The sequence below is a fragment of the Prionailurus viverrinus genome, chromosome C2 (genome assembly GCF_022837055.1).
Source record: "Prionailurus viverrinus isolate Anna chromosome C2, UM_Priviv_1.0, whole genome shotgun sequence".
NCBI lineage: Eukaryota > Metazoa > Chordata > Mammalia > Carnivora > Felidae > Prionailurus > Prionailurus viverrinus.
Genome location: NC_062569.1, coordinates 29,307,187 through 29,323,999, shown reverse-complemented (window position 1 = coordinate 29,323,999; position 16,813 = coordinate 29,307,187). Strand labels below are relative to the sequence as shown.

The 16,813-nt window shown below is 37.9% G+C and overlaps 1 protein-coding gene and 1 long non-coding RNA gene across 6 annotated transcripts in view; one reads left to right on the top strand and one right to left on the bottom strand.

The window, feature by feature from the left end:
- The window catches only part of TMEM108 (transmembrane protein 108), a 366,497-nt gene that overhangs the window by 160,060 nt on the left and 189,624 nt on the right, over positions 1–16,813 (bottom strand). For 2 of the 5 annotated variants that reach the window (XM_047876363.1, XM_047876365.1), the window contains exon 3: positions 13,674–13,759. In XM_047876363.1, coding sequence (XP_047732319.1) covers positions 13,674–13,713 — 40 coding nt within the window. In that variant the 5' untranslated portion in view covers positions 13,714–13,759. Of the gene's footprint in view, positions 1–10,349; positions 10,404–13,673; positions 13,760–16,813 lie in introns of those variants that run through there. The other 3 variants (XM_047876366.1, XM_047876364.1, XM_047876367.1) reach the window with 2 other exon arrangements.
- The window catches only part of LOC125175624 (uncharacterized), a 115,312-nt gene that overhangs the window by 72,832 nt on the left and 25,667 nt on the right, over positions 1–16,813 (top strand). The window contains exon 3 of the long non-coding RNA XR_007155906.1: positions 9,890–10,003. This is a non-coding gene — a long non-coding RNA (uncharacterized LOC125175624). The remainder of the gene's footprint in view (positions 1–9,889; positions 10,004–16,813) is intronic.

Sequence of the window (16,813 nt, the reverse complement as noted above, 5' to 3'; positions counted from 1 at the left end):
TTTAATCAATTCAGATAGAAGTAAGATGTCTGAACTAGAATTTAAAACAATTATAAGGATACTAGCTGGGCTTGAGAATCTCTTTCCAAAGAGATACAAGAACTAAAATCTAGTCATTCTGGAATTAAAAATGCTATAACTGAGATGTAAACCCAAAAGGAAGGCATAAAAACAAGGATGGATGAGGTAGAGGAGCAAATTAGCAACATAGAAAATAAAAATAAAATTATGGAAAATATTAAAGCTGAAAAGGAGAGGGAAACAAAGATCAGGGATCATGAAGGCAGACTTACAGAAGCCAACGATTTATTAAAATGTAGTAACACTGATATGATAGGAGTCCCAGAATATGAAGAGAGAAAGGGGCAGAAGGTTTATACGAGCAAATTATAGCTGAAAACTTCCCTAATCTGGAGAAGTGGACAGACGTCAAAATCCAAGAAGCAGAGAGAACTCACATTAAATTCAACAAAAGCTGGCCATCACCACGACATATCATAGTCAAATTCACAAATTACAGAGATAAGGAAAGAATCCTGAAAGCAGCAAGGGAAGAAAAGTCATCAACCTACAAGGGAAGACAGGTCAGTTTCATGGCAAATCTGTTTACAGAAACTTGGCAGACCAAGGGGAGTGGCAGGATATATTCAACATGCTGAATGGGAAAAATAGGCAGCCAAGAATACTCTATCCAGCAAGGCTGTTAATCAGAATAGGAGCATAGATAAAGAGTTTCCCAGACAAACAAAAACTAAAGGAGTTTATGACTACTAAATGAGCCCTGCAAGAAATTTTAATGGTGACTCTTTGAGTGGAGAAAAAAGACCAGAAGACCAAAGACAAGAAAGAACCAGAGAGCATCACCAGAAATACCAACTCTACAGGTAACACAATGGTACTAAATTCATACCTTTCAATAACCACTCTGAATGTAAATGGACTAAATGTTCCAATCAAAATCAGGATAAAAAACAACAACACCACAAGATCCATCTATTTGCTGCCTACAAGAGACTCATTTTAGACCTAAACACACCTGAAGGTTGAAAGTGAAGAGATGGAGGGGCACTCGGGTGGCTCAGTCAGCTGAGTGTCCAATTTCAGCTCAGGTCATGATCTCACAGGTTCAAGTCCCACGTGGGTTTGAGCCCCATGTCGGGCTCTGCTGAGAGCTCAGAGCCTGGAGCCTGCTTTGGATCTGTGTCTTCCTCCCTCTCTGTCCCTCCTTCCCTCCCAAAAATAACTAAACATTAAAAAAAATTGTAGAAAGTGAGGAGATGGAGAACCATTTATCATGCTAACAGATGGCAAAAGAAAGCTAGAATAGCCATACTTATATCAGACAAACTAGATTTTATTTTTTTACTTATTAAAAACATTTTTTAATGGTTATTTATTTTTGATAGAGACAGAGAGTGAGAGAGAGAGAGAGAGAGAGAAACATACAGAGAGGGAGAAACAGGATCCAAAGCAGGTTCCAGGCTCCAAGCTGTCAGCACAGAGCCCAATGCAGGGCCTGAACTCACAAAACCCGAGATCATGACCTGAACTGAAGTCAGACACTTAACCAACTGTGCTCTCCAAGTGCCCCAAACAAACTAGATTTTAAAACAAAGACTATAACAAGAGATGAGGAAGGGCATTATATCATACTTAATGGGGGTCTATCCATCAAGAAGATCTAACAATTGTAAATATTTATGCCCCCAACATAGAGAAACCCAAATATATAAATCAATCACAAACATAAAGAAACTCATCAATAATAATACCATAATAGTAGGGGACATGAACACCCCACTTACAACAATGGACAGATCATTTAGCAGAAAATCAACAAGGAAACAATGGCATTGAATGACCTATTATACCAGATGTACTTAACAGATATATTCAGAACATTTCATCCTAAAGCAGCAGAATATACATTCTCAAGTGCACATGGAATATTCTCCAGAAGAGATCACATACTGGGGTCACAAATCAGCCCTCAACAAGTGCAAAAAGATCAAGATCATACCATGCATATTTTCAGATCACAACCCTATCAAGCTTGAAGTTAACCACAAGAAAAAAATTTAAGAAGTCCTCAAATACATGGAGGTTAAAGAATATCCTACTAAAGAATGAATAGGTTAACCAGGAAATTAAAGAAGAATTAAAACACTACATGGAAGCAAATGAAAATGAAAATAAGACAGTCCAAATCCTTTGGGATGCAGCAAAAGCAGTCCTAAGAGAGAAGTATATTACAATTCAGGCCTATTTCAAGAAGCAAGAAAGGTCCCAAATACACAACCTGACTTCGTACCTAAAGGAGCTAGAAAAGAAACAGCATATAAAGCCTAAAGCTAGCAGAGAAAGGGAACTAATGAAGTTAGAGCAGAAATAAATGATAAAGAAACAACAACAACACAACAAATCTTGTAGAACAAATCAATGAAACTAGAAACTGGTTCTTTGAGAAAATTAACAAAATTGATAAACCCCTAACCAAACTTATCAAGAAGAAAAGAGAAAGGTCTCAAATAGATAAAATTACAAAGGAGAGATGAGAGATCACAACCAACACCACAGAAATACAAACAATCATTAGAGACTACTATGAAATTATATGCTAACACATTGGGCAATACAGAAGAAATGGACAGATTCATATAAACATACAAGCTACCAAAACTGGAACAGAAAGAAATAGAAAATTTGAACAGACCCATAATCAGCAAAGAAATTGAATCAGTAATCAAAAATCTCCCAACAAACAAGAGTCTTGGGCCAGATGGCTTTCCAGGGGAATTCTACCAGACATTTAAAGAAGAGTTAATACCTAGTCTTCTCAAATTGTTCCAAAAAATAGAAATGGAAGGAAAACTTCCAAACTCATTCTATGAGGTCAGCATTACCTTGATTCCAAAATCAGACAAAGACCTCATTAAAAAGGAGAATTATAGGGGCACCTGGGTGGCTAGTTGGTTAAGTATCCAACTTTGGCTCAGGTCATGATCTCACGGCTCATTAGTTTGACCCCTATGTCAGGCTCTGTGCTGACAGCTCAGAGCCTGGAGCCTGCTTAGGATTCTGTGTGTCTGTCTCTTTCTGCCCCTGCCCTGCTTGTGCGCTCTGTCTCAAAAATATATAAATGTTACAAAAATTTTTTGAAAGAGGAAAATTATAGGCTGATATCCCTGCTGAACACAGATGTAAAAATTCTCAATAAAATACTGGCAAATCGAATTCAACAGTACATTAAAAGAATTATTCATCATGATCAAGTGGAATTTATTCCTGGGCTGCAGGGCTGGTTCAATATTTGCAAATCAATCAATGTGGTAGACCACATTACTAAAAGAAAGGATAAGAACCATCCGATCTTGTCAATAGATGCAGAAAAAGCATTTGACAAAATATAGCATCCATTCTTGATAAAAACCCTTGACAAAGTAGGAATACATGGAATATATCTCAACATCATAAAGACCATATAAGAAAGAGCCCCAGCTAATATCATCCCCAATGGGGAAAAACTGAGAGCCTTTCCCCTATGGTAAGGAAAAAAATAAGAATGTCCACTCTCACCATTACTATTTAACATGGTACTGGAAGTCTTAGCCTCAGCAATCAGACAACACAAAGAAATAAAAGGCAACCAAATTAGCAAGGAAGAAGTCAAACTTTCACTATTTGCAGATCACATGATCCTCTGCATACAAAACCCGAAAGACTCCACCAAAAAATTACTAGAACACATGAATTCAGCAAAATCACAGAATATAAGATCAGTGTGTCGAAATCTGTTGCATTGCTATACACCAGTAATGAAGCAGCAGAAAAAGAAATCAAGGAATCAATCTCATTTACAACTGCACCAAAAATAATAAGATACCTAGGAATAAACCTAACTAAAGAGGTAAAAGATCTGTGTGCTGAAAACTACAGAAACCCTTGTGAAAGAAATAGAAAAAGATACAAAGACATGGAAAAGCCTTCCATGCTCATGGATTAGAAGAACAAACATTGTTAAAGTGTCTATACTACCAAAAGCAATCTATACATTTAATACAGTCTGCATCAAAATACCGCCAGCATTTTTCACAGAGATAGAACAATCTTAAAATTTGTATGGTACCACAAAAGACCCTGAATGGCTGAAGCAATCCTTAGAAAAATAAAACTGGAGGCACCACGATTTCAGATTTTAAGCTATATTACAAAGTTGTAGTCATCCAGACAGTATTGTATTGCCACAAAAACAGACACATACACCAATCGAACAGAATAGAAAACCCAGACATGGACCCAGAACTATATGGTCCGCTAATCTTTGACAAAGCAGGAGAGAATATCCAATAAGAAAAAGACAATGTCTTCAAAAAAAGGTGTTGGGAAAACTGGACAGTGACATGCAGAAGAATAAAACTGGATCATTTTCTTACACTATACAGAAAAATGAATTCAAAATGGATTAAAGACCTAAATGTGAGACAGGAAACCATCAAAATCTTAGAGGAGATCACAGGCAGCAACTTCTTTCACCTTGGCCAGAGCAATTTCTTACTAGACATGTCACCAAAGGTAAGGGAAATGAAAGCAAACATGAACTACTGGGCCTTCATCAAGATAAAAAGCTTCTGCACAGTAAGGAAACAATCAATAAAACTAAAAGTCAGCCTACAGAATGGGAGAAGATATTTGCAAATGACATATCTGATAAAGGGTTAGTATCCAAAATCTATAAAGAACATATCAAACTCAACATGCAAAAAACAAATAACCCAGTGAAGAAATGGGCAGAAGACATGAACTTTTCCAAAGCAGACATCCAGATGGCAAACAGACACATGAAAAGATCCTCAATATTATTCATCATCAGGGAAATACAGATCAAAACCACAATGAGATACCACCTTATACCTGTCAGAATGGCTAAAATTAATAACTCAGGAAACAACACATGTTGGCGAGGATGCAGAGAAAGGGGAACTCTCACATTGTTGGTGGGAATGCAAACTGGTGCAGTTACTGTGGAAAAGAGTATGAAGATTCCTCAAAAAGTTAAAAATAGAACTACCCTACAATCCAGCATCACACTACTAGATATTTACCCAAAGAATACAAAAATACTCATTCAAAAGTATACATGCACCCTGATGTTTATACAAGTATTATCTACAGGGGCGCCTGGGTGGCTCAGTCAGTTAAGCGCCCAACTTCAGCTCAGGTCATGATCTTGCAGTTTGTGGGTTTAAGCCCTGCATTGGGTTCTGTGCTGACTGCTGACAACTTGGAGCCTGAAGCCTGCTTTAGGTTCTGTGTCTCCCTCTCTCTCTGCCCCTCCCCTGCTCACACTCTGTCTCCTTCTCTCCCTCAAAAATAAATATTAGGAAAAAAATTTTAAGTAGTATTATCTACGCTAGCCACATTATGGAAACAGCCCAAGTGTCCACTGACTGATGAATGAATAAGGAAGAAGTGGTATATATACACAATGAAATATTACTCAGACATAAAAAAATGAAATCTTGCCATTTGCAATGACATGGATGGAGCTAGAGAGTATTATACTAAACAAAATAAGTCAATCAGACAAAGACAAATACCACATGCTTTCAATCATACGTGGAATTTAAGAAACAAAACAGGTAAAATTATGGGAAGTGGGGTGAGGGGGAAGCGAAGAAAGGGAAACAAATGACACGAGAGTCTTAATGATAGAGAAAAGGCTGGGTTGACAGAGGTAGGTGGGTACGAGATGGGCTAGATGGGTGCTGGGTGCTAAAGAGGGTACTTGTGATGAGCACTGGGTGCTGTATGTAAGTGATGAATCACTGAATTCTATTCCTGAAACCAATATTGCAGTGTATGTTAACTGAAATTTAAATTAAAAAAAAAAGTTTATTCCTACATCCTAACTCTGAGACCTGTGAATGTGACCTTATTTGGCAAAAAGGGTCATTGCACATGTAATGAACTCAGGGATCTTGAGAAGAGATTATGCTGGATTATCCAGTTGGTCCCAAAATCCAATGACGAATGTCCTTTTATGAGACACAAGGAAGAAGGGAAGGCCATGTGAGGACAAAGGCAGAGTCTGGCGTAATACAGTCACAAACAAAGAACATCTTAGAGCCACTAGAATGGAAGAGTCAAGGAAAGGTTCTCCCTCGGAGCCTTTGTAGGAAGTGCAGCCCTGCTGACACCTTGATTTCTAACTTCTGGCATCCAGAACTGTGAGAGGAAAAAATTCTGTTGTTTTAAGCTACCAAGTTGGTAATAACTTGTTATGGCAGTCATACTTTCATAGATGGGGAAATTGAAGATGCTCAGGAAACAAGTGAGTAGTGAGACTGACCACAGCTCACAGGATACCATGAGTGATACTGTGGATACTGTGGTGGAGTCAGAGCAAAGGCAAGGAACTCACTTTGTGAGAGGCTATTAGGACGCCTGCAGCAGATAAAGCCTTTCTTGAGAAGAAAGGCTCAAAAACTTCTGACGGAGAAGAGTGAAGAGAAGAGAGAGCCTAGCCTGGTGATGGAAACCCCCCAAAAAAGGAAGGGAAAGGGTAGGGGTAAACAGGAGAGGGAGGTATGAAAGACAACACTGCAAGGGCAGTGTGTTTTAGGTTTTGGGAGCTTCTTGGACCCTAGCCTAAGAGTCTCCAGGGTCCATCACATTTGTAAAGGCAATGGTTACACATTTCAGAAAACTTTCAGATTAGGTTTATTACAAAGCCAACACGAAGGTGTTGAAAAAAATCCTTTTTCTTCATTTAAAAAATTCTGTTCAAAGGGTGCCTGGGTGGCTTAGTTGGTTGAGCATCTGACTCTTGATTTCAGCTGAGGTCATGATCCCATGGTTTGTGGGATCGAGCCCTGCATCAGGCTTTGTGCTGATATAGCGTGGAGCCTGTTTAGGATTCTCTCTCCCTCTCTTTGCCCCTCTCTGGCTTGCTCTTTCTCTCAAAATAAATAAATAAACTTTAAATAATTCTGTTCAACCTTGCCTTATTCAGAACAATCTTCCAAAATTTTGCCAATTCCTGATCAGCTAGAAACCCTTGTTAAAATCCCCCACTAATGAGGTTTATGTGCACTCACGAGAGCTCTACTTAGTTGGAATCTGGGTGAGGACATGCTAGACTGTCTTTCACATTTCTTTGTTAAAAATTTTAAACAGGATTTGCTAAACAACAGTACAGTACAACAACAAAAGAAACAAGTTATTTACGGACAGTATTAATATGGCAACTCATATTTAGAAGGCATTTTGCAATTTATGAAATGTTTTTATACCCTTCTCATTTAGCTTTCACAATAATCATCAAGGATATTATAATACTCATTATCCGTGTATTGTAGTTAAGGAAAATAAAGTGGCTCTGGAAGGTTAAGTGTTTGCAAAGTCCCATAATTAGTAACAGAAGTGAGAGTTCAAAGTATATCCTTTAAATCCAAATTCTGTGCTCTCTCCCACCATATGTTTTAGCAAAAGTACTTTCATATAGAAAACTGAATTTACTCATGAAGAGTTAACATTTAAATTTGAGTGTCAACAGTTCTCCCAAGCATGAGCATGACTTCCCTCATCTACATTCCTGCCAACCATGTAATAGAAAGTACTCAAAAGTCATAAAATTGTTTCTTTAAAATATTTTATTCTTCAGTCTTCACTAGAATTGGTTACAATGAGAAGGTCTTATTAAGGTTTGTTTAATCTGCATAAAAGTTCGTTGACTTATGCAAATTTAAAAATCACAACTTAAAATGTAAAAGACATTAAATCAATATAACACATTTAAGGATGCAGAACCTATTAAGGATGCCTAACTTCCTGGGTTAATGTCACATTTGAAAGTGTTAACTTCCTCAATTTTTCTCTGTGAATGAATTTTTCTTCAGAACGAAAGAAACCAGTTTTCTCTAGAGAACATTTGCAAGACTTTTCATAACAAAAACAAAAAAATCCAACCTCAAATTTATGATTTGCAAAAGAATTATCCAGCATGATTTGAGGAAGAAATAGTCTTACAAAATCGAGTTCCGAAATGGGCCCCAGGGCCATTCTTGTGTTTTCCCTTTGCTTTATATATAATCCTACTTAGTCCACTCTTTGTGCCTTTGGCATTGTTGAGAGTAAAAACCAACTTCCAGTGTACAATGAAGAGTAACATGAAACTTCAAATTCTAATATTTCCTATTTCTACAACACTGTGATTCTGCTAGTTCCTGCCCTGACATCTCTCCCTTCCTTTTCATTTCTAACTCACCCTGCTTTTGTTCCAAGATCCATTTCACCACTAGGCAGCTCAAGTGATACATGAAAGCTGAAAGCTTCCTGTTGCTCCAGGATAGCCTTTCTTAAGTCTAAGACAGTGATTTTCAAAGTGTGATCCCTGGACCAAAGTTTCAGCATCACTAGAAACTTAGAAGCACGAATTACTGTCCCTACCCCACATCTACTGAATCAGAAGCTCTGGGAGTGTGGCCCAGCAATCTGTGTATAAACAAGTCTTCAGGTGATGATGTTGCATGACTAAATTTAAAACCATTGCTGTAAGCCAGTGATTCTCAGCTCTGATTGTGTATTAGAATCATCTGATGTCCAGTTGCCACACTTTCCACTCCATCCCCCAAAGATTCTGATTTAATTGATATAGGGTAGGGTTGAGCAAGGGGATTGTTAAAAGCTTTCCAGGTGATTCCAGTTTAAAGCCAAGTTTGAGAAACACTGATGAAAGCCAATCAGAATAATCTAGCTTGAAATACTGAATCGCAGTTTTGATGAAACGGATGTATCCATTTCCATAAGGCTGAATGAATACCAAATGTGTTATTACCATTATTATAGCCACTGGTGGTAGCATGAGAGAAATGCAGGCTAATAAATTGCTCTTAGCTACTATATAGGATATGCTGTTTTATTTCAACAAGAGCAGAATCTTTAGTAGCCTCAAGAGTGACAGATTTGCAAGGGGTGGTAGACAGATAGCCCAACAGCTACTGGCAGTGAAGGCACGCTCAACTGGTATGTTTTGTATGGGAAGGGGTAAAAATCATTTGGAAAAGAATTTGTGGTAAGCCAGGATTTGAACCCAAGCAGTCTTAATCCAGAATCCAAACCCTTAACCATGGTTGCCACACTGTTACTGTCTGTGGATATTATGAACAAGCAGTAAAAGGCAAGGGAAGACACCTTCAATGGCAGTGGAGGAGATGAACATCTTTCATTTCATATGTGTCCATACTGCAGTATGTTTATGACTGCTTGTTAAATCTAGAAAAGCCTACGTTTCTGGACTCAATACTCGTTTGGATCTAAACTGACCTAAACTTACGATTTATATCAACTCTCCCTCCTCAATCTTAGGGAAAAATTTCCTCTCACTTATCAGGAGAAACAAACCATGAAGGCAGAACACATGAGTCAACTTCAGTTAATTCAGTATATGCAAGACATTCAACAGCAAGCAAGATATATCAATAATAATACAGAGTGTGATTCAAGAAATACAAATACCTGATTATAGAGCAACACTTAACTTACTAAATATAACCACTCCTTGACTCTACCCGAACAACTTTAATTTGAATAGATATTGGTATGTAAAAACTTACTTTCATAAGCTCATAATAATTATCTTGGTATTGTTAACCAAGTAGCAAAGTATCTAGCACTTAGGCAAAGATCAAATCGGCTAACTCAGGACTCAGTGCCTCCCCAGCAGTGTCATGTTCTTAAAGGTTTTTGATGATGTTCCTTACTTTCCATTATTCTTTTTTTTTTAAATATAAAATTGTGATATAGCTTGGGAAAAGCAGTCTTGATCATGTCAACTCTTTCCTCTGTAGAATGTGACTAATGATAATTAATGTCCCTCTTGCCTTAATAGATATCCTGAGGATTAAATTCTGTGAAAATGTTTGGTGAATCAGAAAGTCCCATGTAAATGTTACAGTAGAGATCCTGGTTAGGTTGTACCTCTCTCTTGGAGACAGAAGACCTGGTAAGAAAACTGACATTTACTGTAGGTCTTGTATGTGCTGTGTTATCTCACTCAATACCATCTTATGTATGGGTGGTCATATCCCATTTTACATGAGGTACATGGAGGTAAAGTAATTTCCCTAACATAAGCCACCTACTAAGTGGTAGGGTGAGGATCTGAACCAAGGTCTGCCACTCAAAAACTCAGGTATTCTTAGCATTAGCTTCATACTTACTTTATGGTGTAAAAAAGAAAAATGAATGCAGCACTTGATTTTTACATAACTGTGAAGGTTCTCACCACCACCCTCACCCTCAAGATTTCAGTTGTTTCAAAGTATCATATAAAATGTGTTAAACCTTACCAAAGAGCTAAAACTGGCAGGACGAAACACTCAATGCTGCACTGTGGAATAGAGCTCAACAAATAAAACAAATTAGACACAGTCAGTTGTAATACAAGTAAAATATTAAAATCTCAATTTCACAGTCTGCCAAAGACTGCATCTCTTAGCCCCTATCAGACACACATAAGCCCCAATGACTACTGATTGTGATGCAATGAACCAGAGAGAGCCTGGATTTTTTTTTTAATGTTTATTTTTGAGAGATAGACAAACAGCATGAGCGGGGGAGGGGCAGAGAGAGATTGAGAGAGAGGGAGAGAGACATAGAATCTGAAACAGGCTCCAGGCTCTAAGCTGTCAGCACAGAGCCTGACGTGGGGCTCAAACTCTGAACAGCAAGATCATGACATGAGCCGAAGTCAGACGCCTAACAGACTGAGCCACCCAGGCGCCCCAAGCCTGGATTTTTTTCTTAAAGCTTCACCTGTCATCATTAATAGGATGCAAACTTTACCAACGACGGGTCAGAACACCTCTAACCAGCCATATGGACAGCACAGAGGTCACACTACTGATTTTTCCTGTATGTGGTGGAGACACACAGGCAGGATGAAAAAACAGGTGTGAACAAAGAGATCACAGAGACTTGGATGTGAATTCCAACTCCATCACTCACTACTTGGTCACCCTGGGACAGTCCTTAACTTACTCATCGGTTAACACTTCTTTATCTTGAAGCATTTGCCTCTGGAATGAATGACATGATATAAACTAATAGGCAGATGTCTGTGAATACAGTAGGCACTCAAGAGGGAGTGGCTTCTTTGATGATAAAGATGACTCATGAACTCACTCATGTCCATTAGTAAGTAGTTGCTTTTTTTTTTTAAACAAATACTCTCTGTAGTAGACTAAGGAGGATTACAAATTCTTAACTAATCTTCCCTTTGAGAGCTGGTGTTCAATAACTCTTCCCTTGAATAAGGGTTGGTCTAAGTGATTCCTTTGGCCAATACAGTGTGACTGAATTATTACTCTTAGGTTTCCAAGCCAATTCATAACAGGCCTTGTAGGTTTTGCCCTGGCCTCACAGTCATGATTTGCAATACAAGAAGTCTGACTACCATGAGGCCACTATGCTGCCTCACATGAAGCCCCCACTTAGTCATGTGAAAAGGCCTCAGGGTAAAAAGATGTTGGCAGGCCCCAGGCTGTCCAACCTCCAGCCCAGATCCTAGACACTATGGAGTCTCCGCCAACCCCTGCCCAAATTGCAGGTTCATGAGCAATATATGTGACTGTTGTTGTTTCTAGCTACAAAGTTCTGGGCTGGTTTGTTAGGGAACAAAATATAACCAGAACACTCTACCAGGTTTCCCCCCAAATTAAAAACATCAATTTGCTGAATTACATAAAATAACATGGTAAGTCTATATTTAGAGAACTCTAGTTCTCAAGTCTGTTTTAGACACTGAAAAAAATATACTGTTTGTGGATAACTTTAATCCAGGCGTAATTTAATAATTGGCTAACCCATGACACATACGAGCTATTGAGTGTGAATTGTGCCAGAGTTTTAGCTAAGGTTTTACAAAATATCCAATTCTCTTGAGAAAAAAAAAATGCTATAAATAACAACCCCTCATCTCCATGAACTTGTGAAAACCATTCTCTGAAGTGAGACTAATTGACCAGTGCCCGAGTGCTCCACCCTTCCAGCTCTGTACAAAGCTGGACTCCCACAGTCAGCTACCTAGTAACCAGGGTGGTTTATTAAGGGTCACTACCACCTACCTCCTAACTAGCAGGAAACTACTTACTCTGGGCTGCTTGCATTTCAAGGCAAGTCTGCAAACAATCAAACTGTTAAGACAAAGTTGACTTCTGCAGCTATCCAGATGTTTGAGGAAAACTCTTTCAGCTTTCGTATAGGCTCTACTTGGGAGGATGGACCTCATTAGCATCCAACACTTGATCTCTGACTCATATAATACTTACCTGATGCCTTTCAAATAATACATGACCTTTTAATATTACTTGAACTTTGGGGCATACAACCAGCATAGGTGATGAACTCAACAAACATTTTGCTGCCTCCCAAATCTACTAAGCTCTTTTTTGTTTCCTGTTTCTTCTGCCTACAAAGCTTGCTTTCCCTTCTTGATGGGGAGTGTATGTGTGTGTGTGTGTGTATAATCCTTTTTAACCTTTAAATGATCCCTCTCCCATCAAGGCAGAGTTAATCATTAGTTGATTGACTGCTTCTTCAATCTGTAAAGCCTTTTTTTCTAACAAGCCAGCTTACTATTAAAAAAAAAAAAAGGCAACAAACCCACAGTCCTATAGAATACATGGAAAAAGAACATGAAAGAGTCCATATAATTTGGTGACATTTCACCAGCTGAAAAGAGGCTGATGTGATCTGTGTTTCAGGGATTAGAATTTAGTAGCAGAAATAAGTTAATTAAAAAACCTAACCAGAATACTTTCTGTAAATAAAGTGCTTTGCACTGGAAGTGCAACATAACCTGAACTGATAAATTCTAAGGGCCAACTGGTGATTTGCATCTCAATCTCTCCTTATGTTATTTTCTTGGCTAAATTTAAAAAGGAACCATCCAGTGTAGGAAAGATAGATCTTTTTTATACCTCAGCAAGAACCAGACAAACACAGTGAACTCCAGGTTTTCCCAACCCGATGGCTTTGATTTGACTGGAATGGGCAATGTCTATTGTCTTAAGTGGGTAAATCTGAACATCAAACCCACCACTGGTATTGGTATTGGTTTTTACGTTCATTAACAATTGCAATCCCAACTAGAGATTTGTGGCACAACCCCCCCAAACACATGAGCAACATGCATAAAGTCATAAACGCTATTCATTCTACCACCAAACCTAAAGAAATCACATTTTAATCATTCATTATTTAAGAATACACATAACTAAAGGTTGTATAGTCACTGAATGGTAACAAGTTCTATGTGACAAAATCCACAAAACACAGCCTAACATTCCTTCTTCATAAGGAACCTACAGAAGGTCATACCAAAACCCTTTATTCTGCCACAAAACCAAGAACAATAATGTTTTTGACACCCATCCTTAAATAAACTATGATTAACATGCCAATTTAGTATTATTATAATGGAATCTACATCACAACAGATGCCCAAAGCAATAGAATGACTTAATGCTTGACACTTTAACTACCTAGATCAAACAGAGGGAAAATTTTCTATTGAGAAAACCCTGGTCTTCCTCCAGAAAATGTATTAAATTTCTGGCACTGGACAAACAATAACATTGGTATATTCTAAAAGAAATGTGACATCAACTTACTTAACAGTTGGCAATAGAGGGCCTGTAAACTTCTCTTCATGGTATCATCTGGTCCTGCTTGTCCTCCAGTTTATTCATGATTCTGTCTAGGAAATCAGGAGAAGAAAATTGTTACACCTGGGGAACATAATTCAAGTCAATCAAAAAGAACTCCATCCTTAAAATACCTGACTTTGAAGAGGAAAATTCTTGGAATAAGGATACACCAGCAACTATTTTTTTTTAATTTTTTAATGTTTATTTAATTTTGACAGAGGGAGAGACAGAGCATGAGCAGGAGGCGGGGAGGAGGGGGGTTGGGGAGAGATGGAAACACAGAATCTGAAAAAGCTCCAGGCTCTGAGCTGCCAGCACAGAGCCCAACACGGGGCTCCAACTCACAGTGAGATCATGACCTAAGCCAAAGTACAACACTTAGCTGAGCCATCCAGTCGGCCCCATCAGAGTCTAATTTACAACAGTCTATGTTATACAAATACCAATTCATCGACTGGTTAAATACTGAAACTCTATACACCACTGAAGGAAACTCATGTGGGCAATTAGAGAGTGAGAGTCTGACTGGAACTTTTGAGGATTTCCACTTAGCTTCTCCTGAATCTCTAGTTTTGAAACAGGAAAAACAAAAAATTTCTTATCTCATTTCTTTTATGGTGTTCACCAAACAAAACCACCCAAAAAGCTTTACCACATGTTAAGTTGTATTATGTTAAATAATTTTTCCATTATTTTCTGGTTATAACAGATAATCCAGTATAGAATATCTGGAAAATAAAGCTAAATGAAATAGAGATAAGAATCTATAAGGAAATACAAATTACCTATCTCTCCAGCCTTTCAACATGCACTTCTATCGATCTGTCTCATTTTATCTATTATACTTTAGTTTGTTTTTAAGTAGGCTCCATCTCCAACGAGGGGCTGGAACTCATGACACTCAGATCAAAAGTCACATGCTCTACCGATTAAGCCAGTCAGGAGCCGCCTCTATTATACATTCTAATTTTTCTCCCTAGCAGAAAAATTTTCTTGTGTTACTATTTACTACTTTATTTTAAATGGCACACAGTATTTCTTTAAGGTAAATCCCTAGAAATGGAACCACGAGGACACAAGGCTTTTGAAATATACTGCCAAATTACCCTTTGTCCATACCAGTAAGTGGGAATATCCATTACACTACAACCTACCCAATGATGGAAATTTATAATTTCTTTCCATCTTTGCCAATAAATAAGCAAATATTTCATCTTATTGCTTTAATTTGCATTTTATATGTTTATTCATCATTTGTCTTTTTAAAATTTTTAGTTCACATTTGACAAAGATCCTTTAGTCAGGCTCCTGGACCTTCTCTTAGGTCCATTCACACACTTATAACACCTAGTTTCAGCAAGAACACCTGCTAACTCAGTTTGACCAGAACCCTCCACCCTCAGTATCCATCAAGCCCCAGGTGATAATTACTGGCCTGTCTTTAGCAAGAATCTTGTTAGGTCAGTTTAGCCAAAACCCTTTACCCCTGATGTTTCCTCTTAGTCATTTTCCATCCACTGACCCCCACCCTGATCCTTGGCTATAAACGGCCACTGGCCCAAGCTGTGTTCAGAGTTGAGCCCAATCTCTCTCCCCAACTGTTATATCCCATTGCATGGTTCCCTGTACTTGTCCTGAAGGTCCTGAATAGAGCCTGACGCACCATCCTTAACAAATGTCATTGAATATTTTTTTCTTTAACGCTTTCTTTAACCATTCCCTACTGGCATGCTGCACTATTTTCTCATAATATCCCAAGTGGAACAGATTTATCTTTAAAATGTTTGTGTTGAGATATAATCCATGTATTATTAAATTCAGCCTTTTATTTTATTTTTTATTATTTTTTAAATGTTTATTTATTTTTGAGACAGAGAGAGAGACAGAGCATGAATGGGGGAGCATCAGAGAGAGGGAGACACAGAATCTGAAACAGGCTCCAGGCTCTGAGCTGCCAGCACAGAGCCCGATGCAGGGCTCAAACTCATGGACCGCGAGATCATGACCTGAGCCAAAGTCGGCTGCTTAACCAACTGAGCCACCCAGGTGCCCCAAATTCAGCCTTTTAAATATACAATTCAGTGGTCACTAATATATTCAAGTTGTGTAACCATCACCAGTACCTAATTCCAGAACATTTTTCATCACTCTTAAAAAAAAAAAACAAAAAAAACCTAAAAAACAAAATCCAAAAACTCCTATGTTTAATTAGCAGTCATTTTCCTTCTCCCCTCTTCCCAGCCCCTGACAACTACTAATCTGCTATACACATTTGCTCATTCTGTACATTTCACATAAATAGAATCATACAATGCATAGTTTTTGTATATGGCTCTTTCACTTAGCATAATGTTTCTTAGGTCCATCCATGTTGTAAAACATCATTTTCTTTTTGTAAGAATGATACACACACACACCAATCCACACACAGCCATGGTTAGAGAGGTCTTCTTTAGTCCAGGATTACATAAATAGTCGCCTGTATTTTCTTCTGGTATTTTTTATTTCCTTTAGATCTGTTTCTGGACTTTGTGTTACATTTTACATCTCTGTTCATTCTTCTATAATAATAAGCATTGTTTACATTAAACTCTTGGTAAAGTTAGTCCTCCATTATTACTTTTTATGATTTATCTTGTTCTTTGAGTATGTTTTTCCCCTAAATTAACTTTATCATTTTATTAAATTCCAGAAAAAATATCATTGGTATTATAGATGTAATTATCTTCTACTTACTTTATTAATTTGGTAAAGACTTGATCTCTTCAAAATCTGAGTGTAGTGAGGAGAAAAATAAAATTTTAAAAATTGTAGCTATGAAGATCAAAAGAATTCTTTTCAGAGAGTGAGAAGAAGCACTTTTTTGGATATGGGCACAATAGCTCAATGACTAATTAAAGCCCCCCTGAAAGTGATCTGGATGAGCAAGAGGGAGAAAAAGAGATCAACTGTTCTCCATTATAAAAATAACAGATTTCAGTTCTCTAAGGTAGGAAATAGGGGCTAAGCAGTCCAGAAATCAGAGGCTAAAGAGAGGATACACAAGACATGTTGAGAGACAGAAAAAGGGCAATTCCGAAAGTTAGGAGTAGGTGGGACCCAAG